Source organism: Bactrocera neohumeralis, chromosome 4 (assembly GCF_024586455.1).
Source record: "Bactrocera neohumeralis isolate Rockhampton chromosome 4, APGP_CSIRO_Bneo_wtdbg2-racon-allhic-juicebox.fasta_v2, whole genome shotgun sequence".
NCBI classification, from domain to species: Eukaryota; Metazoa; Arthropoda; class Insecta; order Diptera; family Tephritidae; genus Bactrocera; species Bactrocera neohumeralis.
Window position 1 is genome coordinate 24113903 of NC_065921.1, and position 26601 is coordinate 24140503.

A 26601-nucleotide genomic window follows, 5' to 3' on the forward strand; every position below is an offset into this window, starting at 1 on the left:
AATTGTTTTCAAAGCCAAATGCGTATTTGGAGTGGATAAATAACACTTGACACCTGTCTCAAAGCAGCTTTTGTCATAATGCAAAAATTTATGGGATTTAAATTCAGTGGAGATATGAAATATGGAAAATGTTTTATTATGACTAAATCAAAACCTTCATACTAATTATAAAATCAACCAACTGGTGGATTCACCAACACAAGTAGTATTTGTTGCTCAGCTGAAGTGAATTGTTAAACCCAGAATTCGTAAATCGCATTTTTCACTTTCCATTTAAGCTAGCTACTTTAAGGTAAATTTCGAAATAATTCTTTTGTATTAAAACAGGTACAATAGACTATGATTAATTATTTAAATCTCTCATACCACGTAAATACTTAAAGAAGACACGCTGAAATTATGAATTCTTCAACAGCAACAAGTTGGATTTCGTCAAAATACCAAAGCGTTACCAACCAAACAATCCACCAACCAATTGAGGTGCGTCCAATGGTGTGGTGACCAAACAAATGTTAAGCCCATTAGTTATGTCCGTTATTGAATAGAGAGAGAAGAGGTTTCATGGGTTGTTTGTAATTTGTTTACGCGCCGAGAAGCGCTCATTAACATATGAAAAGCGTTATTGATGACTGTTGTAGGAAATGGTTTGAAAAGTTGAAGAAATAATCGAAATGAGAATGTCAACCAACCGGCATGCGGTGCACAATTGTTCAACGGCGACGCAGAACAACAAAACAAAAAACGGAAGAGACAACTTAAGAATGCATGGAAATATTAAGAATTTTAATGGCTAAGAAATGCAAATCGAAACAGGTTCAAGGGACAAAACTAATCTCTACATATTGGATCTTGAGCATGTGCGCTTGTGGCCGGCGATTTTCTCCGATAATGGCTAACGATGCAAGTGCATTTCTCGACAAGCGTTTTCATTCATAAGTAATCAGACGAAAATTTGAATTTGTAAAATAAGAATATAGAAAGTTGGGAAATATACATATATATTGACAAGGAAAAAAAAAAATTAAATAAAATCGGCAAAAAGTCAGCCATACGCACTAAGGTCCATATATTTGGTGTCTCGGTTGTGAAAAGTTACAGTCCGATTTCGACAATATTTGCGCGTGAGATCAAATACATTTAGGGTTCTATTTGTGAAAAAAGAATTTTCATAGATGGTATGTAATAAAAACTCTATGAAAATTCCATACAGCCTTACTTAAAAAGCCGAATATCTCGAGAAGTATTAATGATAGCGATTTTGACCTCAGACCTTTTTTGTAGAAAATAAAATTTCCTACAAGTTTGTCATGAACATTTTTTCTATAGCTCTTGTCATTTACGAGATATATACAAAAAAATGGGAATTTCGTGGAAAAATCAAGTTTAGAGCCCCGTACTACCTCGCCGGTGTGAGTTACGACTTTGTTGCACTGGGCACTTTTGTAGAATGAACAATTCTGATAAATATGCGTCTAAAGTCAAAGCGATGCCATAAAATACCTCTGCGCTGTAGGAATTTAAAGATAAAAAATCACGATTGTAGTGTATTTTCAATGAAAAATTTTTACATGCCTTGATCCAGTCCTTAATGTTGATATTAAGCGTTCAAATTTTCAGTGATTTTTTAGGGTATTTCCAAGGAAATTTCGTGACGGAATTGAAAAAAAAAAATTAATAGTTCAAAAAAAAAAACACTCTAATAATAGGTTGTCAAAAAAGTCTTGCGGTATTTTCGCTAGTTGGCGCTGAAAGCGCGTAGTTCTAGTTTTATTCGTCGCATCGGGTCATGCTATCCTTTTTGGAAAGCTCATTTCACGCGCTAACACGTGTTTGATTGATTGTCGTTTCTTTTAAGTCGTTCGTGAGTTATAGCGTCGCAAACATGGAGCAAAATAAAGAGAAAATACGACATATTTTACAGTACTACTACGATAAAGGCAAAAACGCATCTCAAGCCGCCAATAAAATTTGTGTAGTTTATGGACCCGATACAGTTTCCATTTCCACCGCACAACGATGGTTTCAACGTTTTCGTTCTGGTGTAGAGGTGGTCGAAGATGCGCCACGCTCCGGAAGGCCTGTCGTCGAAAATTGCGATAAAATCGCTGAATTGGTCAAAAGAGACCGGCATAGTAGCAGCCGTAGCATCGGTCAAGAGCTGGGCATGAGTCATCAAAAATTCATTTCAATTTCAATAAAAAAAAAATCAATAAAAATACCGCAAGACTTTTTTGACAACCCATTATATATGTGTATATTATGTTTTGATATTTTTTCTTGGTACAAACAATTTTTTTCCAGATATTAGGGTTTTTCGCGAATACAATCACGTGTTATTACCGCTCTCTTTCACAAGGTGCTTACTGAAAATATTCGAAAATCATTTGGAAGATCTTAATAAAGATTAAACGAGGAGATTTCTAGACTGTCCTGTTCATGTCTTGTTTTCCATAACGAAAATATTCCTCTTTATTCCAAAAGTATACATATATGTGTTATCCGGGCTACTGTTAAATTTCGCACAACCCATACGAACATTAAAGACGACGAAGGCATCGGAAGTCCAAAAGAGACCTTTGCGACGAAAGCAAAATTATTAAAATTGTGAAGTTGTTTGAGATGACTGATACTCTAAAGAAATCAAAAGATGTGTTGGATGTATCATGCCTTAATATTTGGGTCTATGAAAACTCTCCGCAACGTGGGTACCGTATGAGCATAGATACATTCGACAACAAAGAAAATAAATTAATGATTTTGTGCAGAGGTTGTAGATGTTTAATCGTTATAAACCCCAGTTTTGCTTCGAAATGTGACAATAGTAGAAACAGGGCTCCATTATTTTACTCTGGAATGCACGATATGAATCGTGGAATGCAATAGTCAGCTATACAGTCCAGAGTTAGGCATAAGGCAGTCTTTTAAGTTGCCGGAACACTGCAGTATATTTCAAGCGGAGGTCTTTGCTATTGTGAAAGCTGCCAGGGTTATCATTTACGTAGACAGCCAAGAAGGAATCAAGGCAGTAACCTCGTAACGCACATCGGCCAGAAGTGTCTTGGGGAGCAGGGAAGCTGTGAAAAGTGTTGCCAGAAACAAGCAATTTCACTTCTATTGGATGCCAGTTCACAAAGGCATTGCAGGCAATGAGGTAATGGACGATATTGCCAAGAATGAAGTACGGCTAATACCTGAAAACGTGATCAACATAGGGAAATCCATGCATTGTCTAAACGACGATTTGGACAGAAGCATGGCGAATAAAATCAAAATACGCTAAAACTAGCTACTTGAGTGCAAAGCTGCAAAAGTTAGGGATAAAACGGTAGATCGGAAATACACAAAACTAGCACTAGATAGAAGTGAGCGTAGAAACATGATCGAAATACTAACTGATCATTGTCTGGCAGCACACGCCTGCAGAATGGAGCTGACAGATCGAGAAGACTGCAGAAAATGGAAATGGAAATGGAAAGGAGGATCGATAGTGAACAGAGTCTGTTAAAATTCGCGTCAAGCGCGGGCGTGGGGACGTAAGGATCTCCATGTGTGGTCTCAAGAGATCCTAACCTAACCCCGTCAAAAGTGCAAAAATAATATGGCTTTATATTTTGATAATATAACAATATTGACAAAATTTGCATCCATGGCACGACAAACATTGCAACAAAAGTTAGAAGATCACAACATTAGGTGCATTGGCCACAGAGCTAATGAATGTTAAATGTAATAAATATGAATTCAAAAAGATTCTAGAAAAGTCTTCAATAAAATACAAATTTTAAAAGTAAAAAAAATATACATTGCGACAAAAAAGCACCCGGAAATTAAATTCCCTGGTAAATGATATTTCAAAAATATGTATTTTTTTAAGTTGGTAGGACTGTCCTTGTTTGCAATGTCAAATATCAGCAAAGTGTCAAACCACTTTCTTTACAGCACCTGCTTAGGTCGGTACAACTCGTAGTGCGCGTCGCAATTTTTGCATTGGATGAGAATATAGAACAAAGAATCGTTGCGAATGTTGGAAAAGGCTTACGGTGATTCAGTTTTATCAAAAGCACAAGCTTACGAGTGGTACAAAGCCTTCAAAGAGATCGAGAGAGATCGTTGAAGGCTTGCCTCGTTCTGGACGACCTTCGACCTCTTCAGCTGATGAAAATATTAGAAAGTGAAGAATATGATGCTTAAAAATCGTCAGGCAAGTGTTAGAGAGTTGGGTATGAAACGCGTTCCTGCTCAAAAAAAATACCGCAAACAAATCTCTTTGGACATGGAGAGCATTATAACTGCCCATGAGACATGGGTTTATGAGTTTGGCATACAAACAAGTCAACAATTATCGGAATGCAGGGAAAAAACGAGCCGAAACCAAGAAAACCACGTCAAAGTCGCTCCAAAATCAAGGTGATGTTCATTGTTTTTCATCCATCGATCAACCACCGTATTCACCTGATTTGGCACCGTGTGATATTTTTTGTACCCCACACTGAAATTGCAGCTCCGTGGAACTATTTTTCAGTCGATCGAAGTGATAAGTCAAAATTGGCTGAAGTAGCTAAAGGTCATCCCAAAAAGTGCTTCTGAAAAGTGTTTCGGGGACTGGAAAAACCATTGCCATAAATGTATTACAACCTTTTTCTATGTTTGTGTGAAGTTTGACCTCCATATGTTAATGGGATCGTGTTTCAACGTTGTTTGCAATTCAATAAAATATTTAAAAGAAATCAAATTGTTTTGAAACCTAGATGCAAGTTATCTACAACTTAATCCCGCTGAAATCTGAAATCTATAAATAGTGAAACTGACAACACTCCTAACCAGCCATTAGTCAAAAAAGAAGCCACACAGCCAGCAGTAGCGCAGAAGACACGACGATGTCAGCATTGATAAAATGGCCGCAACGATATCCGCCCTGTCGTCAGTCATCAGCACTTCAACCACCTGTCGCTGGAGAACTTTTGCTGCACCGTGGTTGGTTGGTTGGCTGGCGAAATTGCTCGTACGCGCGCACAAACACACGCGCCTATCTTTCTTTTTACACATAAGTACATAAGATTACATGCGGCCATGCGCGCATTTCTACAAGCGACTGCCTCTGCAGAGTTGGACGCGTCTGTCTGTAAGCTGCTTGTGCCACCAGCATGCGCGTATGCAACTACTTAAGCGCGTTTAAGACGCGAGTGCGCCACCGCGCGTTGCTGCAATTTTTATAATCGCTGCTAGATTCCCACTTTGTCTTCGTCATTTTGCCTTTTCCACTTCACTTGCTTCATGCGCTGCTTTTTTTTCTCTCATTATTCTTATTATTACTTTTATATGCTTCTTCAATAGGCAGCTGGTCGGTTGCTGCTGTTTGCGCGCTGTTTACCGGCTAGCTCCCGACTTGAGTTGACTTGAATTTTCCCTCGCCGTTTTTTCCGTGCTTTTGTTTTCGCGGCGTTCTAGTCAGCTGCCTGCCATCGCCGCGGTTCCTGTTCATAAATGCATAATTAAGCGGCGCGCAGCAACCATGTTTTACAACTACTGACGCGCTGCACTCCATACATATGTATATATGCAGCTGTGGCATGGCAGTGGCAGTGGCGATTTGCGAGCGTGTGCAATTTGTCCATTATGTTATTGTAGTTTTTGCATTTTCCATCGCTGCCAGTGCTTGCGATTGGCTGCCGCCGCGCTCGATATTAGCGCAATTAGCCGCGTTGGACGCGTTGGCCGCGGCCACTTTGTCGCCTTGACAGCGCCAGTCAGCGAAAGAGGTTGTGGTCAACGCCGCCACCGCCGCCATTACCGCCATTACATCAATCCGCCGACTGTGTGATCACTGCAACGTGCGCGCAGCTCTATCATCAGCGCATGCATGTCTGTATGTATGTAAGTATGTGTGCGGAGACCGGTGTAGACAGCGTTATTCACATCATTGTTGGCAGTTATGTTAACGCGAATAACTGTGGTGATTGAGATGAGTGCGTGTGTGTGTGTTTGTTGATTATGGATATGATGTAGCATATGCGCGCTACTCACTTACATATACATACATATGTGTATGCAGGTGCGCGTGCGTGTATTTGTCAGTACTTATGCAATAAACAAGTAATTTTTTTAATACCGTTTACACTCAAGTACAGATGTGCCTACAACGTGCATATGTATGTACTTATGGTATTAAGCGCAATAATGAGATTCTTCCTTCTAGACTTGTCTAAGTGGAGTGCCCGGTTGCGGTATTAAATTGAGCCGCTGCACTGCTCTGAGGGTTTCTCAACTCACACTCGCGTGGAATTTTTTGTAATTTTTATGGCGCTGTCAGTTGTTGCAAAGAAAGTTATTTTTTATGGCTATTTCGTTATAAAAAATTATAGTAATAATCAGCGCGCGCAGAAGGGAAAGAAACAACTGGTCACTCGGCAAGTATATTTTTCCGGCTTTCAATTCGAAATGAAAGCAAGCTTGGTAAAGTAGGTTTACTTTTTTTAAGTACTGTGAAGGAGAAAAAATATGACGCCATTATCGCCAAGTATTATAAATATTGTAGCTGACTCTAGAGGTGAAGTCAGGGTACAGAAAACAAGAATAAACCTTCCTTTGACTATCTTATATCCTTTACAGTTGCTTTTTTATAACATAAAAATGTATTTATTAAAAAAATATTTTTATTTTGAGTTTGAACGTTGACTTTGTATGACAGCTATATCTTATAGTTGTCCGATCTGAACAATTTATTCGAAGATTACAACGCTGCCTTGGAAAATAATCTGTGTCAAATTTCGTGAAGAAATCATGTCAAATGTAAAAGTTTTCCATATGATGAGTTGAGTCTGATCGGCCAGTTTGTACCACAGCTATATGCTATAGTGTTCCAACATCAGCTTTTTGGGCAGAAAAGAATATGTGCGAAATTTCAGATCGACTATACAACCGGACAGACTGACGAACTTGACTAAATCGACTGGGCTCATCACGCTAATCATATAGTATATATAGTACATTGTGAAAAAGTACCCGGAAATGTACTCGCAAATATCACGCGAAATATTAATTATTCATCAATATTTATTTTGTCTTGCCTTCAAAGTAATCTCCACCAGATGTGTAATACACATATGCCAACGATTTTTCCATTCCTCGACACACTTTTCATAAGCACTTTTTGGGCTAGCCTTCCTCTCCTTCAGCGAATTTTGTTTCATCTCTGCGATCGACTGAAAACGGATTCCACGGAGCGGCGATGCCAGTTTCGGAAACAAAAAAAATCACACGGAGTCAAATCTGGTGCATACGGTGGTATTGGTCATTGCGTTTTTGGCTTTAAATGCAGTCACAATCGTGGCTCGATGCGTTGGTGCATTATCATCGTGCAAAATTCATGAATTGTTCTTCCACAATTCCGACCATTTCCATTTCCGCCTCAGTACGTCCAAATAAAACTCCTTATTGACCGTCTGTGCCCCTTGAACAAGTTCATGACGCACCAGACCACGAATATCGAAAAAAACAATCAGCATCAGTTTGATTTTTGCGCAGCTTTGGCTTGGTTTCTTTTATTTCGGCTCGTTTTTCCTCCATTCCGATGATTGTGGGTTCATAAATCCCAATCTCATCGGCAGTTATAATGCTCTCCATGAATGTGGGATCGGAATTCGCATGATCAAGCATGTCCAAAGAAACTTTTTACGATACTCTTTTTAGAAAAAACAATTCAGCTTTATCCGGACGAGTCGAACAAGAACGCGTTTCATATCAGAAATATCCACCAAAATCATTCGAACGGACTCGCGATAGATTTCAAGTTCTCTTGCCATTTCTGTAACACTTGCCTGACGATTTCACTTTTTAATATTTTCATCAGTTGAAGAGGTTGAGGGTCGTCCAGAATGAGGCATGCCTTCAACGATCTCTCGACCGTCTTTGAAGGCTTTGTACCGCTCGAAGGCTTGTGTTTTTGTTAAAACTAAATCACCGTAAACCTTTTCTAACATTCGCAATGGTTCCGCTCACGAAAATTGGTTAGAAATACCAAATTTGAGACAAATTCTTTATTCGATATTTTTATCCATTGTAAAAATCGCAACGCACTGCTAAGGTATACCGACTTAAGTAGCTGCTGTAAAAAACTGGTTAACAGATCGCTCTCATTTTTGGGAATATAATTAAGGACAGTCCTACCAAGTTAGCAGAATATATATTTATTTAATATCAATTACGTGGGCGTTACAAACTGATTAATATACTCAGATCGGGATATACAAATGCGCGCACTGATGATATACCGGGGGCTTCTAATGAGGTGAGGAGCTGGTAGAATAAGAAATGCCTTTTTTTGTGCCAAATGTCGAGAATCAGATTAATAAATAACGTTTAAAAGATTACAATGACTGATCTATAAGACCTGATATGTCTTAGAAAGCATTTGAGAAAAAAATGCCATTTTTTGTAATTTTTACACTTTAGGCTCTTACATCCTGAGAGAGTTGTCAAAGTTCTGGAACTTTTGAGTTTTTGAATATATAAAGTTCCCTAAACTCATACGACTGTGAGAAACATCATCTACAACCTAAACATCGAAAAGAACTTTCATCTACATCACATAGTCAATCTCTTCAATCTTGTGTCGAAAAAGTTAATAAAAAAAAGGGTAAACTGTTTAAATCGTTCACTATTTTGATTTCGACTTGATAGAGAAATATTAGTCATAATAATCATTCTGCTACTGGAAATATATCCATCTTTGAATGAGATCTTGATCGCCTTATTCATGCTTGTATCTCTCCTCAATAGATCAGGTGAAATCTAGACGGCAGTAACAGGAATTCGTCTCAGTACTACAACATTTTGCGTGCTATACTATTTTGGAAAAACTGGGGATGTTCCTTCTGTTATAAGTATAGGCAATCAGTACTTTAAGCATATTCGAATGTTTAACTGCTACTTTTGTTAAAAAAATGGTTCTTGTTTAGTAGAACAAGTGCGTTCTAAACGCAAATAAAATAAGTATTTTCTGCCGTCAGTAGTTGGAGTGTATCCAGAGGCGCGCATTTGGCGACAGAACTGAGTACCAGCGCCAGTGCCTCTCGTGTAGGTTTCCTACAGCTCATTTGCGCTCTTTTTTTAAGTACAGGAATATCTGACCATTGCCCGATGCACGATGAATCTTGGGTAGTGATACTTGTCTCTTTGAGAGCATAAAAAAGGTCACCTTTACTACAGAATCGAATTTTAATATATTAACAGTGGTGGCAAAAGATAAAGGTAGAACGTACCGGGCGTTCTATGACACTGTTCATTCAAATTAATTAAAGCAAGCAAAATTGCCACATTTGGAACGAAGAGCAAGCTGAAGATGTTCAAATAACTGCCATTTCATCTGGATAAAAAGGTTTGGTATGATTTGTGGTTCAAAATAATGCCGGTGAGAGACACACCATCAATGGGGACCGTTATGGCCATGATAACCGACGATTTGATGTCTGAAATTAAAGGTCGTGATCTCGGCGACATTTGGTTTCAACAAGACGGTGCCACTTCTCACCCATCCCATCAATCAATGGATTTATTAGGTGAGCAGATAATTTCACATTTTGGGTCGGTCGATTGGGCACCAAGATCGTGTAATATGACATGTAACGTCTAAAGTCTACGCGGACAATCTGAATTCGATTCAGGGCTTGGGGCAAAACATCACGTGTGTCAATCGCTAGTTACCAATCGAAATACTCGAACAAGTCATCGAAAATTGGACTCAACGGATAGACTATCTGAGACGGAGCCGCTGCCAACATTTGAAAGAGATAATCTTCAAAAACTAAGTTCAAAGAATATTTTCCGAATGTTAAATCAACATCTGTTGACAATCATAACATTAAAATTTTGTAGACAATTTCTTTAAAAAACCGTAGGGAATCTCTCTGAAATAAGAATGTTTTGACAAAAAGTCTTTATAATACTTTGCACCAAATAAGCAACTCAATATTGAAGTATTCTCTCGAGCTGATTCCACGCCCGCCACGATTTCTTTCAATTATTGAGTTAAGCCGTATCGAAGAGCCAACATGGCTTCTTTAATGGCTGAATTTTGTCATTAAATCATATTTTTTCAAATATACTCGTATGCACTTGTTTGCTTAGTCATTCTGCATAATCACTACAAACTACAGTCAGTCAGTCCATCTAACTCAGCTTGTAAGTATGTGTGCGTCTCTGTGCAATCTCTAATCGCGTACAATGTATCTTCTTATTAGGTAATATTTATACACCATGACCAGTATAATGTTAAGCCTTGGCCCGCCAACGGCAAAAGCCCAAATAAAAACCAACAAAAACAGCAGCACAACAGTGGCAAAAGCAACAAGACAATCAAAGTTCAACATCGTTAAGTCACTGGCAGTCCAATCGTTTCGTCGAAAAGAATTCAACCTTCTTACATGCATACAAACATACATACATACATATGTATATATGATATGTACAACTTGGTATGGCTTCTAAATGGACCAATCAGAAGAGTCGTCGCGGTAGTCGGCGCAAATGTTAAGCGCCGGCAAAGAAAAGTAAATAAAGCAAAAGCACACACAGCAAATACAAGAAACGGTGATAAAATCTTGACTGACAAGAGTTGAGTGACTGGACTGACAGCAGCAGAGGCGGCGAGTCAAATTGCCGGCTCCCCATATTTAGAAATATTTTTGGTGACACTGAAATGTGTCTCGTCGGGTGTGTGTGTGTGTGTGTGTGTAATGTATTATTAACCCTTGACAGGTGCGGCTACTTTATTGGCTTATTTTTTTACAACAGAAAACGTTTAACTTCCCGGTTACAGGTCAGTCTGATAAGAATATGAATTTATTTGGATTGGATCACAGGTCAAAGCGGTTGAAAATAAAATACAGATTATAGGCTCAACAGAAAAATAATCAAGCAATGTTATTCTCAGTGGGCCTTTCAATGAACTGTGGGTTTAGAGTTGAAGTCCACGAAATATATTTGTCCATATATTCTCAATTACCAACACTATTAAGACCACTACTTTTTTATGATTAACCCTAGAAAAATATTGTATATAAAAGTCCGCAGGCCGTAGCTTTGAGCACACATTTCTTCACCGAAGAATTTTTGTTTGCTAAATCAAGACCCTCTCACATTTGATCAGTCATTGGATTGACACTCCAACCAACATCTGGATGGAAGCTCTTTTAAAGATATTTATGGATCGCATTAAGTTTTCGTAAGCAAAGCGATCAAATACAGTTTCCTATAACAATCTCCAAGCCATGTGTCCCTTGAGACTATTAGATCAGAAGAAACAACTATCCGACTATGCATAATCATACGGGGAGGCTGAGACGTTCGCAACGTATCTATGTGAGGTCTCTATTTCTCTATATGTTTTGTAATTAGAATCTAACCTTCAAAAAATAGGTGTATAAATTCCACTGCTATCGAACAATTGTTGGACACACATTGTTTTTAAATGTTAGTAAATCAGTTAGGTTAGGTTAAGTTATACTGGCCGGCTATCACGCCATACATAGACTTACTGATCATTAGTAATGACAGATGGAGGTTCAGTTTAGAGATGTGAGATAAAGGTTGTGCGGACCGTAAGGACATCAACGCTTTTGCGAACTGTAAGAGCGACTGGATATAGAATTATGATACTTCATCTAACCTCATCCTTGAACTGCGAAACTCCTAGATATCTAAGACAATTCCTAGATAAGGTTGGGCACAAGCATATTAGGTGTTCCAGCGTCTCTCTCATGTCAACTTCACTGCATTTTTGCTTGTATCGTTATCACTCATGCACATCCGGCTCACATGTGATGCCAGCATGTTGTGACCTACCAAGAGGCCAACAGTCGTCCGGCAGTTCTTTCGAGACTCTGTGAGTAAGAAGCAAGCAAGTTTTTCTAAGGAGCTCTTGCACATGATTTTGACGATCCTGCATGTACTGAAGGCATTTCCTCTCATACTGATCCGTTTTTTAGAATGATGGCGCTGTTGGCAATCTCATCAGCTGTTTCGTTTCCGGAATTCCTATGTGGACTGGAACCCAGTATATTTATATGCGCCGCTTTTTGGCAGCGCCTACATCTAATGCTTCTAAGGACATTATCTGACGTAATGCGATATGAGATTGTTGTTTTAATTGGCCAACTGCCAAGACCTGCCTGCAGTATTCCGGAAGCTTAAAGGATCGCCTAGGTTCCAACTCTGAGCAATAGATTCCGGCTCCCAATCGCATGTTCCTGCGCCATCGTAATCTGGAACCTTCTCTCTCAAATAAAGCGTGTAGGTATGTGGTCTAATTTGTCCACCAGTCCTCGCTTATTGAGGTATACCCGGAGGTGATTGTATAGAATTCGCCTAATGTCGCCAGTTTCACAGCTGATATTTCCGCACAGCTTTCTACTGAATCGACTGGTGGTAGATTGAGTAACCTTCCTGGAGCAGACCTTAGAGTAGTTCTTAGCGCTCCCGTTATGCAACGAACAGCGAGTCATTGTAACCGCTCCATCGATTTACTGTATGAGATTTTGTTTATAACGGACCAGACCAGAGCTCCGTAGAGTAAAATGGACTTGATTATCACTGTGTAGGACCCTTGCACGACATCAAGTGATAGGCCCCTTCCCCCCCTTGCTTCTTCTTACATGCATCACTAATACTTTTCACTATCTTCTCCACATTAAGCTTCCACATAAGTTTGCGGTCCAAAATTACGCTCAGCTACTTGTTGTGCTGCTTGGTTGTTAATTCAACTCCGTTGATGCAAGGGGGTTCCATGGCGGTATTTTGTACCTCCTTGTAAAGGGTACTATATCCGTTTTATCGGTATTTACCTTTAGGTTGGCGAATATCAATCATCGGTGTGGATTCCTATTGTCCATCACATTGCTGATTGTATCTAAGAATTTCCACGTACAAGTATCTTCTTCTTCTTTATTGGGGTAGACACCACTTCCGCGGTTAAAGCCGAGTATACTTTTACAACAGGGCGCCAGTCGTTCTTCCTTTTCGCTGTTTGGCGCGAATTGGAGATTCCAGGTGTAGCCAGCTGCTTCTTCACCTGGTTTTTTGAACAGAATGGAGGTTTTCCTCTGCTTTCCCCGGCGAATACTGCGTCGAATACTCTCCGAGCTGGAGTGTTTTCATCCATTCGGATGAAATGGCCTAGCCAGCGCAGCCCCTGTCTCTTGATTCGCTGAACTATGTCGATGTCGTTGTATATCTCGTACAGCTTAACCTTCCAATAACTGTGGTATTCGCCATTGCTAAAGCGCAAGTATTGCATATATATATTAGCTATTAGTTTGGGTGCTTTACTTCCAAATTTTTCCAAAAGATGATTAGCTACAAGTGATCATAGGAGCGGTGACAATACTCCCCTCTGGGGAGTTTAATAGAACCATGGCAGAGCCCTCAAATCATCTATCGAGCTCATTTTCGTGGAAATCAGAAATTCGAGTTAAGAAGTAAATTTCTGGAATATTACGAAATTATGGTATACGTATTAAAGCATTCAGGAGAAGGACTAAGTGCTGATTTTAAGCATTCCTAACGTTCCCAGACTCTTGATACGAAACACTTGATTAACATTTAGAAAAAAATCCTTGTGAAATTGGTTGAAAATTGCCATCGAAATATAGACACTGCGCCACCTTTTCGATACACGAATTTTATGGTAATGCCTCAAGCCAAAAATTTTCCATTCTAAACCGACCATTTAGATTGTAGCCATTATACAGCAAAACATAAAAAAATTCCGCTAACGTCAGAGGAGTTTAAATTGCCAAAATGGCAAGGTTTCCAAAGAGAAGAAACAAAAGACTACCATAACTTTAAACAGTTTCAAACATAAAAGCGATCATGTTACCAATTTATATAACTAACTTGAAGAAATAAAATTCCGCTTTTGTTTTTCCAACTCAATTTGCTCACCAATGGCATACAAAAATTATTGATTTAAATCAATCGCTTTTGGATAATTTGCTTAATTTGCATTAACTTGTAATTTATATTCACTTAACTCAATAAGTAACACATAACCCGACATTTGGCAGCGGCAAGTGGCCCACAACATTTCGAAAACCCAAAATAAAACATTAACTCGGTGTGGGGTCGCGACTAGTTGGAAGTGTTATTGATCGTGCCATTAAGGCGGGCGAGAACAATGGCAACAAGTTGCGCGGCGTGGCAAGAAATACAAAATCAAAAATAAACTTCAGTAAATTATAATATGTATTAATTATACTTGTATACATATGTATGTGACTGAAAATGTATGTGTATGTATGTGTGAAGAAAGCGCATGGAAAAATATGGCGAACGTTACTGCTATGTCTGTAGTCTGTAACCGGCTTAATGTATGCGCTTCATTTATGAAATGCATATGAGCGCGTTCATAATTGCCAAAATGATGATTTGTTGTACTATTTAGAAATGATTATAGTCAAAAGGCGGTCGCGCAAAGACATTTAAATGAAAAGACTTAATAATGCCGCGTGTTGAATAGGAATGTAGAAAAGCAGAGGCGTATGAAGTGTCGTTGAGAAGAAAAGGAGAAAAATGTATACAGTTCTATTTAAACTGCGAAGTACAGTTAATACCTTCAACAAAAGGCAAATGGAACACAAAAAAAAAAGAGTTGAAATCGATAACTCTGAATTTGAGTCGGAATTATTAAAATGTGGCTGGAACAATGAGATTGTCATATATTCAAAGTTGAAGGAAAGATTTTGTGGCAAACGTTGACAGCACACATTTTCTAAGTGTATAAAGTAAAAATGTTTAAATGGCTTTCACCAGAGGAACCATATAAAAAATCATATCAAACAAATTCTTTACTAGTACTTTCTAAGATTTCCAAAGCTACCGACAAAAAAATAAAAAAAAAAAAAAAAAAAAAAAAAAAATGCAAATAAATTCTACAGAAAAGCTCTTATAATGGATAAAAAATATCGAACAAAAAATTTTTCGAAAATTTTGTATTTCTAACCAAATTTCGTGTGCGGAATAGTTGCAAATGTTGAAAAAGACCTACAGTGATTCAGTTTTATCAAAAACTCAAGCCTGCGAGTGGTACAAAGCCATCAAAGACGGTCGATAGATCGTTGAAGACATGCCTCGTTCTGGACGACCTTCGACCTATTCAACTGAAGAAAATATTAAAAAGGTGAAGAAAATGAGCTTGAAAATCGTCAAGGAAGTGTTAGAGAGGTGATCAGAGAGCTAGACATCTCTCGCGAGTCCGTTCGAATGATTCTGGTTAAAATTTTGGGTAAGAAACGCAGTCCTGCTCGACTCGTCCCTATAAAGCTGAATTATTTTTCAAACAGAGTACGATTGTGATCGAATTTAAAGCCAAAAACGCAATGAATACCATCGATCAATTACCGTATTCAGTAATTTCGGCTCTGTGTGATTTGTTCTTGTTCACCAAACTGAAATAACCGCGCCGTGGAAGCCGTTTTCAGTCGATCGAAAAGAGAAACAAAATTTGGTGAAGGAGCTGATGGCCAACCCAAAAAATGCTTATGAAAAGTGTGTCGAGGAATGAAAAAATCGTTGGCATATGTGTAGGTATTACTTTGAAGGCAAGACAAAATAAATATTGATGAATAATTAAATATTTCGCGTGTTATTTACAATTTCCGGGTACTTTTTTGTCATAATGTATAAGTATAATTAACAGGATCCAATAAGTGCCTTTAAAATAGAAAAAAATTACGTCATTTTAAAGGGAGATTGATGAGTCTAACAAACAAATGCATTCGCTTTTTTGTTGCTTTCGCAGTTACAAGCAGAGCCAAAAACATAACGAAACCGGAACTTACGAATTGAAGACGGCTTAGGATCGTTTTCTCAATGTCTGGTTAGCAACCAACTGTGTGTTAAGGTTCTGGTTTACTTAACCAAAACTTCTTTTTTCGGTGTAATCAGAACTTATGGTTGCTAACCAGTCAAAGAGAAAATTGTAAAATTAATTAACACCTCTGAAAAAACTTTGAACCTTCTTTTACTTTTTAGGCGTTAGCTCTAGTAAAACGATATTAAATATTTTTTCAAAAGTTGGCAATCTGCATCACGTGTTGTATAAGTGTAAGAGCCAGTCATGCGCAATTTTCGTTTCGTCGATTCCGTTTCTGTAACCTTAGTTTAAAAAATCACCACACTCTGGAAGATATCATTAATATAATAGAAATCGTCAAGTCCGACTATCATGTAAGCACTGTTTTGATTGTCCAGGCTCAAAACCTTGCACAAAATGTTTGCTAGATAAAAAAGAAACTTGATATGGAATTTCTAGCTGTGAATCGCTGCTGAATCGGAACAAAGTTGATCCATTTCTGGTGATGAAAAATGGGCACTTATGATAACGTCAAGCAAAAACGAAATCGGGATAACCTGTTGGCAAAACCAGAATTGTCTTTCAGGAAGGTATTTTTATTCGTCTGTTTGGATTGCCAGATAATCATCCGCTATGAGTAGCTAGCTTGCGGCTAAACTTTTAATTCGCAACCCTACGGTCAATAATTGGACCGTCTGCCAACAGTAGGTCACAAAGATAATGGAATTCTTAAATACTGCGGAAGTCAAGGTATGAATTGAACAACATGCAAAGTCCACCAGGGAAATCAACCGTTGAAAAGTGGTCTGCTAAGTTTAAACGTGGTTAAAAGAATGAATGCAGTGGACGCGCAAAAAAAATAGTTACCGACGAAACTTCAAAAAAGTCCACAAATTAATTTTGGATGACCGTAAAATTAAGTTGATTGAGGTAGCAGGAACTCTTAAAAATATCAACTAAATGTGTAAATCATATCATTCCCGATTATTTGGGTATGAGAAACGTCTGAACAAAGTGGGTGCCGCGCGAGACAACTTTTGACCTAAAACAACCGCGAGTTGATAGTAGACGTAGCAGTGTCTGGAGATTTACAAGCGTAATAAACCCGAGTTTTTGCGTCGATATGTGACAATGAATGAAACATGGCTCAATCAGTTCACTCCGAAGTCCAATCGACAGTTATCCTAGGGTACTGCACACGACGAACCCGCTGTAAAGCGTGGAAAATCGCAACAGTCGGCTGGCAAGATTATGGCATGTGTATTTTGGGATGCGCATGGAATATTTTTTATTGAATGCACTGAAAATGGAAAGATCGTCACCCGCGGCTATTAGCGTTGTTGGACAGTTTGAAAACCCAGAAAGACGTCCGCATTTGAAAAAAAGGAAAGTGCGGTTTTACCAAGGCAATGCATCGTATTACAAATCAGTGAGAACAATGGCAGAAATTCATGAATTCGACCTAGAATTGCTTCCGCATCTACCGTATTCTTCAGATCTGGCTCTCAATAACTCTTGCTGTACTGAAATCACAAAATAATGCTCGCTGGGAAGAAATTTTCGTCGAATGAAGAGGTAGTCGCCGAAACTGGGGCTTATTTTGGAGCAAAGAACAAATCGTACTACAAAAATGGTATGGAAAAGTTGGAGGGTCGCTATAATCAGTGTATTGCCCTTGTTGTATAAAAAAAAAAAAAAACAAAAACAATTTTGCCAATAAAATATGTTTTACTATGGTAGACCGGAGACTTTTCAATTGTCCTGTTATATTCTCAGTTTAAGTGAATGTTTTGCATTATTACAAACTTCTTTCGGGCTTTGGTTTACATTGATTCAAATGTAAAATAAATATTAAGATGTGTATAGTATATATCTAAATAGTATACATATATATGGTATTCTTAGCGGCATTAAGTTTTACAAGTTGGTCTTACTAGTTTTTCTTTTATATATTTTTCAGATTTGAAGAGCGCATTACCTTGAATACAAATACGAAAGCTGTCGAGGCAGCAAAACTAAACTAAGCCAAGAGAGTAGTTAGCCCATAATACAACAATATTGAGATTTATTAAATGAAATATATCCATTGGGAAAGCAGAAGATCATGGACGGTAGCGATCACATCGCTCTACATATTCAAGGTCAGTTGTAGTTATGAGAAAATAAAAATTTCTTAGAAATGCGAAACTATAAAGAATTCAACAGAAAATTGGTGATGCTATTGTAATTAGTCTACGTTTAGACTTTTAAGTGAAAATAAAATTAGTAAATTTAACAGTGGACCATTGTAAGAAAAATGCAGAGTAGAGTGGTGACGTAAGCCAGCACTATGGTACCAACAAACAAAAAATATGGGATTTTATTGCCTCAATAATTCCTCGCTTAACAAATCGCTTTATAGTACAAATTAAGCGAACACTCGTGTTCAAGTGTCACTCTTATCTATTAATTTAGATTCATTTCACAAATAAAATTAAAAAAAAAATTATAATTAAAAAAAATTATTTTAAAATCATCTCTGGATAACAGTGAAAAAGAGCAGCATAGCGAGCTAAAGGAATACACCATTATATGATGCCAAAATACAGAGAGCCAATATGTTACATCTATAATGATACTATGAAAGAGTATAGTCTCTAAGATTTTTTCCCATAACTTTTATAAAAAAAAAATACTTTATAATAATTTTTGTAAGTATTTATTTTATTTTCGCTGTATATTTAGATTAATATTTAAATAAATTAACATACATATACAAATCGCACTTAAATATTATATCACAATTTTTTAGACATTATCTGGTCTATATAGTATATGTATTTTTATTTAGAAGGAAAATCTTATGATTAGACTTTATTTTTTATAAACTAATTTGCTCACAAAATCACACGTAAAACATTTTTATTTGCCTTACAAAAATCGACTTACAACCGTTACTACTTAACGCTAGAAACTAGTGGCTTTGTGACTTGAATACATACATATGTACATAGTAAAATATATAAGAATATATATGAAATATTATTAATTTAGGTTTATGAGCTGATTTTTTTCGGTAGTTGTAGTAGTAAAATAAAAATAATTAAGCAAATTTGGATTTGGATAAAAGTAATGCGAAAAATCGTCAGTAGGCATGGAACTTTACTAAATTTAACTGAAATGGTTGCTGACTTGGATAAGCTGCATTGTTTGAAATCTTAGCTAGGGTTTAACTGAGGGTTATGGTTAGAAATTTAATTTTTTTTTGTAACTTTGAGCAAGCTGAAGCTTAGCTTGAATTTAGTGCCATTCCAAAAATGTTTAAATAAAATCAAAAAAAAATTGTAAATAAAAAAATTTAAATAAAAAAAATTGTGAAAAATAAATTCCTTTCAATGTGATGGAGATAAGAACATGGCTATTATAATAATGACACAAATAATTATTGTTTTGAGATTTTTTGCAGAAAAATAAATATAAATTATTGTACTGACTTCTTAGCACCAATCAGTGATATATAATTGGATTTTATCTAATAAATCTAGTAGATAGAAGTTTTAAAAAGACTTCAGTAGTTTTAAGAACAGTCTTTCTATTTCAAAAATAGCACAGCTTTCTTTGAAATCTGCCTTTATCTATCAAGATGCGATACTTCTTCGAAGAAATATTAATAATTCGGAATTGGAAATATCAATCCGAAGCTAGTTTGGTAGGTGCGTTTGTGTTTAAGAACATTTAATCAAGATATATATTATATCAAAAATATATATATATGGCTAGTGGCGACATACACCCGCAGTATGGGGCTGACAGATCAAGAAGACTGCAGGAAATGTCTAGAGCAAGGCACCAGAGAAACAGTTGTCATCTCTTGTGCACTTTTCCCGCATTGGCAAGACTACGCTGCAAGCATCGGGGGTCTCCACGGTTTGATACACTGGAGAAGGTATCGATAGTGAGGCCACAGAGTCTGTTAAAATTCCCGTAAACTCCTCATAGTAACTGAACTCGAACCTGGCATCGCAAAGGGCCGAAACTGGTCTATGCGTGGCTTATTGGCCACCAGATTAACTTAACCTAATATATATTATTTAAGTATTATATAACTCTTTTGAAGAAAATACGAACTTCAAGCATGTCACAAGCCTTTTAGTTTAGTTGAAAAGTTTTTCAAAGAAGAAGAACTTAAAACTTTTCGAAATCACCATTTTGTGGAAAAAAACAAGAGATAGATTTTAAAATATATATCTAAAGTAATTTCACCACAACTAGGGAAAGATGCGCTGCGGCAAATCTAACTGCAACGCAATCGACATTTATGTACATATGTATAAATAATTTAACTTGTATCAGTCAGATTTACATACAAACATATACATTTTGTGATGCTTTTGGTAAGGACTTTCAACTTTCAAGACATTACAGTTACACTAATACACATTAATAAGCTTAAAGCTATGACTTTACAGTGACTTGTTCGGAGCGCCTCAATTACTTAATGCCCTACAATTACGCATACAAATAACTAGCAATATAATATAAATATTAAAACTTCTAGCCCTAACTAATTTAGAATACATTTTTACATTGAGCACCGCAAACGTTTCTCTTGGGCTTTCACAAAGGCTACAACACCATCGTGGCTAAGTTACTAGCTATTACTGATCATTTGCTTGCACTTATCCACCTGTCCTAGCACCCGATCAATGCGATCGTTTAGTATTTTTATTGATTTGTCCGGTAACGTCGGCAGCACATCGCGTACCTCAGCGTTCGCCGTTTGTTCGAAAACCTCGCGCAGTTTACGACCCGCACCAGCATCGCGCAACAGTCGCAAAGCGCGTATGGTGGGCTCACGAAAAACGCACAAGTTATTCAGCAAGAGTCCGTGGTAAGCCTCGTATTTCTTGAGCAATCGATAACCATGCAGCAAGCCGGATTCGTTGTCGAGGAAGATCAGTAACTGCGAGTTGGACTGACGTGCTAGATTATGCGCCGGTGCGGCCATAATTTCAGCGTTCCATTGGAAGTTGTAGAGATTGTTGACGACACGATCGAGATTCGCAATCAAATAGTCGAACACTATCAAGTCCGACCATTGAGCGAGTTCAACTAGGCGCTCAAGCGCCAACGAGTTTGGTGTAATGGATATGTTAATGGAAGCATCTTGGGAGTGAGCATCTTGGTTTAATGCATTATCGGTAGCCTCCGCGCTAACAGATGTGTCAGCCGTCGTCGTCGTCAGCGTTGATGTTATATTCCATACATCTTGCTTGTTGAGATGACGATCGATCGGTTGGAAGGGTTGTGGTATGCCGGCCGGTTCGAGATTTGGCAGCCAACGCGTCAACACCACCGGGCGTTGCTGCTTCCATTGCGCTTGCATTATGTCATGCACAACGGTCGCCCATTTGTCCGATTCCACATTCACCGTGAGCACGGCGCTGGGTGCGAGATTTGTCATATTCAATAGGCGTCCCAAGTAAAAGGAGAAAAGTTCACCTTGTATTTGATCAGTGTTTTGACGATAGCGCGCACAGGCGCGTGTGCCATCACGGAAGGTGAGCAACCGATTTTGCATGCGACCGCAGCCCTGCTCCAGTCTTTGCACCGCCGTTTCGGACCCAACATAGGCATTCCAATCACGTGTGTCCTGTGCGCTGAAACCTTGTGGCAGCGCGCGCTCTACCAGCTCACCCCAGTAGATGTTGGATTTTATGATGCCCGGTGCGGTCGGTGTTGCCGACTGGTGTTTCTTCTGTGCATTCGGTCGTTGCAGTATATTCTTCGTCATGATGTTGTTTTCTAAATTTTGTTGCTGCGACCAAGTTGGTGCGCCGAAGTCGTGCAGCATTTTCGAAGTACGCTCCGCTGTCGGTCGCGCTAGTGGTGCATCCGCCGTGCGCTGTACACGCGCATCGCGTCTATCGTCAGCATGATGCGCGCCATCGCTCAAAATTTCCTCCACACCAATCCTGCCTTCGTGTTCGCTAATGAAGGCGACGCTAAAGGGGCTATGTGGCGCCTCCTTCAGGTTGCCTCTGTGCGTCGCCGCTGTTGTGCGATTAAAGGGTGTCGCTAATTTGACTTCATCGTTAGGCAGCGGTTCCCAATCCGAAGCAGTTAATCCGAGCGGTATGTGTTGACCCAATATAGCTGCAGGCGGCGCGGGCTCCGTTGATAAGTTTGAAAATACATTACTCAAATCCACCATAGGCACGAAGATGCCGAGGAATAGACCGCAAATGAATGCCGCCAAAATGCAAAGTAAGCAAGTTTGGCGCTGAAACCAACGACGTCGTCCGAGCGGCAGCAGTGATAAGGTGGACGCTAAGGCATCACTACCGCCATAACGGTAGTGCGGCATGTCGCTTAAGTCACTTAGCGTTGCTGTAATTGTATTGATTGAGTCGTGTGGTATATTAATGTCGAGCGGAGCTTTCTTCTGCGGCGTTGCGTATAAATGCGTGTTACGGCATGCGCTATCGTTTTGGCAAGTTCGTTTAGTCGACTTTGCATGCATTTGTGTTGCGATTTGGTAATTGTCGTGCATGTTTTCAGTTTTTTAAATTGTTAAAGTTGTTTGTAAGCTTAAAGCTTCATGAGGTGAAAGCACTAAAAGCACTTAGATGAAAGTTCTAACAGCTTTTCTATGAAAGTTGGCACACTTAACAGTATTTTTATGTTTACTTTGTGGCTGTAGCCATATTATAGTTGCTTGCGAGCTTACAGCTTTAAGGGGGGAAATTCTAATAGCACTTTTATGAAAGTACGCACACTTAATCGCATTTTTATGTTTACTTTGTGTCTATAGCCATAATGCTTGGTGACACTTGTTTTGCAAAGCTTTCACTCACAAAATTTTTGTAATTCGTGACAGGTGTTCGTTCGTGAGCTTTCACTCACAAAATTTTTTAAAAATGATTTCACGTTATTTTTGACTGTGGAGCTTTCATGCGCGACAGGTGTACGTTTCCTTTGATGAAAGCTCTAACACATAATATTGTTTTAGTGTCAACGCTTGTAGTAAACAGTCTTTTACGATGTTCAAGCTCACTTATAGCGCTTTTGGAGAAACATAAGCTTTTATGGCATTTTTTTTTTAATTTGTAATGAATTTTTTTTTAGTTTTCGCTGAAACTGCTTTATAACTTTCTTCTGTAAATTACACTTTCTTGTTTGTAGCTTACGAAGTCAAAAATCATATTTTCATAGCGCGCTCGTAACAATTTTTATTTGAGTTTGGCTTTCCAATAAGAAATTCCACTTTTGCCGTCGGTGAGCGGAGTCGGAGTTCGCACAATAAATTCGCTAACGCCAATCGTTTTGCTCAAACATCAATTTTAATGTCGAAATGTCGATGATTGTAAATCCTTTTTAGTGTTTTTTGGGGTTTTTGGCGACACTTTCTTTTTGCTTTTTTCTTTTTTCACATTCCTTTCATATAAAAAGCACATTTAGCGCCGCAAGCAATGAATGTTTGTGCAATTTTGCTGACAATCAAATCGAAATTGCATAAAAATGTGTTCAATAAATTTGTTTTTCATTGCCTACATTCACTAAATGGTGATAAAACGAGCAAAAAACAAACGGTGAACGGCGCCGACACCGTTACATATGCGCTTTTCGAACAGTTTGTGGGCAACAATAATAATTTTCGTGACGATATATTTTCGTTTTGCAAAAAGTACTTCAGATAATATCGGCCAGCAAACACTCAGTGTAGCGCAAAATGATTGTTTGTGTTATAACACGGAATTATTGTGCAATATTTTTTATAAAAACTTCATGTTTTTGCCAGCGCTAATATAAAGCACATTGTAAGAAACACAATTGACTGAGTTTTCTAGCATTTTTTATAATTTAAAGTTAATGATATATATTCTTTAAATAGCACCGCACAAAAAATTCATCCGTTAGGGGCACCGCACGCAACGAAATTCAACAGGAGACTGGCTAGAAAACGCTCACAACACCACATTAAAGCAGGCTGGGCGCCACAGCACACAGCACACACAGAGCGAGCCAGCCGGCCAGCAAGCGCTCAGCGCACTCGCGCGCTCATCTCAATCTCAACTCAGTCAGTCGGACGAAATGTGACTCACAAACACCAGCAGAGACCACCTGAGCGGCGGCGGCGGCAAAGCACCTGAAGTACCACTGCGACGACTTCCAGGTAGGACATTGTGCGCCGTGATGCTCAATGCGCTGGGGACAATTGCAAATATTTGCTGTGCGTTGACATAGACGCGCGCGCTCGTGTGTCTGTGCGTGTGCACGTTCGTGGAGTTCGTGCGGGGCATGCAACATGCGCCACTGTTTACACGCACACACACAGCGCAGTGCTGCGCGCACTCTTAACTTAGGTCAACGGAGAGCAGCGCGCTCACCATAGTGATGTTGGTGTTGCTGTTGTTGTTGAGTGGTTGCTGGCGTTGAGCGTTGTTTGATCTTCGCTCGTCGCTGCTACAATTAAGAATGTGTGAAAAAGAGCATAAACGTCCGTAAATATTAACTAATTGCTCTTGTTTTAGCCCCTACAATGTTGTTAGCTTAAAGTTTTTGTTTTTTCTTCTTTTTGTTTGCATATTTTTAGTTAGTTCGGGCAGGCAGGCAGCGCGCATTAAAAAGTTCCCAAACTTAATTAAGCTGTTGCATGCGGTGGTATTCATTCTTAAGTTTTGATTTCGTAGCGTTGTAGTTTATATTTTATGTATTTAAATTATGTGTTTAAATGTAGATTGGTCGATAGGGTAGGCAGTTGTAATAAATTTGAAGTTTTTACTGCGAGTTTGTGTCTTAAGTCTTTTGTTTGTATTTATCGTTGCGGCTGATAAACTCATGTAAGTGTCGTTTATTTGAGTAAAGTTGTTTGTGTGTGTGCGTAGTTTTGATAAATATTGTATTTTTACATGTTTTTTCAATCAAATTTGTTTAAGTTTTCTGATTCGCTTTCGATTTGCTGTTGTGAGGCGTGACTGATGAATTAGGTATTAGTGATTTTTTTCTTTTTAATTTTTCCAAACACTTTCTTTTTCATTTAGAGATATATGTGTATATTATATATTTTTTTAAACTTATATTTTTATTTAAAAATCACTTCAGTTCACTATACGTTTTTGAAGTACGTAATACACTGATTTAATATTTGAAAGAGATAATCTTCAAAAAATAAATAAAGATGTTCTTCGAATGATAATAAACATTCCCCATTAATTTTGAAGTTTCTGTGTTTTTTTCTTAAAAAAAAGTAGGGAACCTCGAAATGGATCACCCCTTTTTTTGTTGTTTTTAGAAAAATGCAGAAAATTGCTGACTGAAAGCTGTGCTTCAATGATTAAATGAAGGGCTCGCATATCGGCAAGTTGAAAATTCAGCCGAAATTTCGTTTGGGTCTGTGAAAAATATTGGAAATTATCATGAAAAATCAGTACCAAAACATCGATCTGGTCGACAATCCGTTTTAAATAACCACGATAGACGAAAGTCTGATGACTTCGGAAGCAGTAAAATCAGGTATTGAGGTTCAAACAGAACTGGAAAGGACTTACAGACAAGAAACTTCTCGCATGACTGTACAGCGCAAGTTGAAAAAACAAGAGTTTAAACCAGGCGCAAAATTCCAACATCATCAAAGTCATCAAGAACTACGTCTAAAATTTGCTAAAGCGCACCAAAACTGGGCTCCAGAATAATGGGCGAATGTATTTTGGACAGACGAAAGCAAGATTAACCTTTACGGGTCAGACGAAATGCATTATGTTTGGAAGAAGTCATCAAAGACTATTACCAGACGCGATGTCATCCCAATACTCAAATTTGGAGGCGGTAAAGTCCTTTTTTGGGGTGGCTTTTGCAAAAGTGGTGCTGGGGACCTAGTTTTAATCGAGGGAAATGTGAATGCGAATATGTTCTATATGGACATATTAAGGCAAGCGTATTTTTCTTCGTTGGAGAAATTAGAAATTGGGTCTGAACAGTAGCAAAATCGTTCTGATGCAAGACAACGACCTCAAGCACAAAGCTAAGAAGACTATAGAGTATCTTAGAAGTCAACGAATTGAAACTTTGGAATGGCCCCCGATATTAATCCTATCGATAATCTGTGGTTTGTTTAAAAAAAGGGTACACAATTATACCAGTCCACCGGAAACAAAGGACGAATTATTTGCTAGATGTGTAGAAGTATGGAACTCCATCTCCACTGAAAAAGTGAATATGCAGTCAATAGCGTTCCCAAGCGGATTGAAGTCGTGATTGCGGCCAAAGGAGGCTAAAATAAATATTAAAGCGGTAAAAAATTACATTGTATCAAAATTTAGTAAAAAGTGACGTACAAAAAATTTATATTTTCTTATTAGAAAAATATAATTCTCACAAAAAAACAAATTTCTCTAACTCAATGACTTGAAAGAAATCAACATATTTTTCCGATTTTAACTTTTTCCGTAAATTCCAGTACACTATTTTTCTTTTTTATTGGCGTATATCTTAGAACTATTGATGGTACATATAAAAGTGCAGGATGGAGCCATGTGTCGAAGTTCAGGCAAGTGAGGAAAGTTCTTTGAGTGCCAATCACTTGGGAGTGGCCAGAAACTATTCTTCTATATGTGGCTCAAGCAGCTCACGACTTCTTCTGGGTAGCCAAAAAATATCCGTTTGATGGTGAACTAAAGTGAGAAGGCGAAACATCAGTCTCCAGGGTTGTGCGCTGAGTTTGGGACTCGCCATGTAAAAAAGCACCCCCAATGAAAATAAAATGCCAGTTTATT

At 38.3% G+C, this 26601-nt stretch overlaps 2 protein-coding genes across 2 annotated transcripts in view; both read right to left on the reverse strand.

Annotated features, from left to right (window-relative positions):
- LOC126754464 (uncharacterized) overlaps positions 1–26601 on the reverse strand; it is a 213850-nt gene that overhangs the window by 70791 nt on the left and 116458 nt on the right. The window lies entirely within an intron of this gene.
- Positions 19900–23633, reverse strand: LOC126757305 (extracellular serine/threonine protein kinase four-jointed). The gene has a single exon (XM_050471102.1). It carries the CDS (start codon positions 22377–22379, stop codon positions 20478–20480), a length of 1902 nt encoding a protein of 633 aa, XP_050327059.1. The 5' UTR covers positions 22380–23633; the 3' UTR covers positions 19900–20477.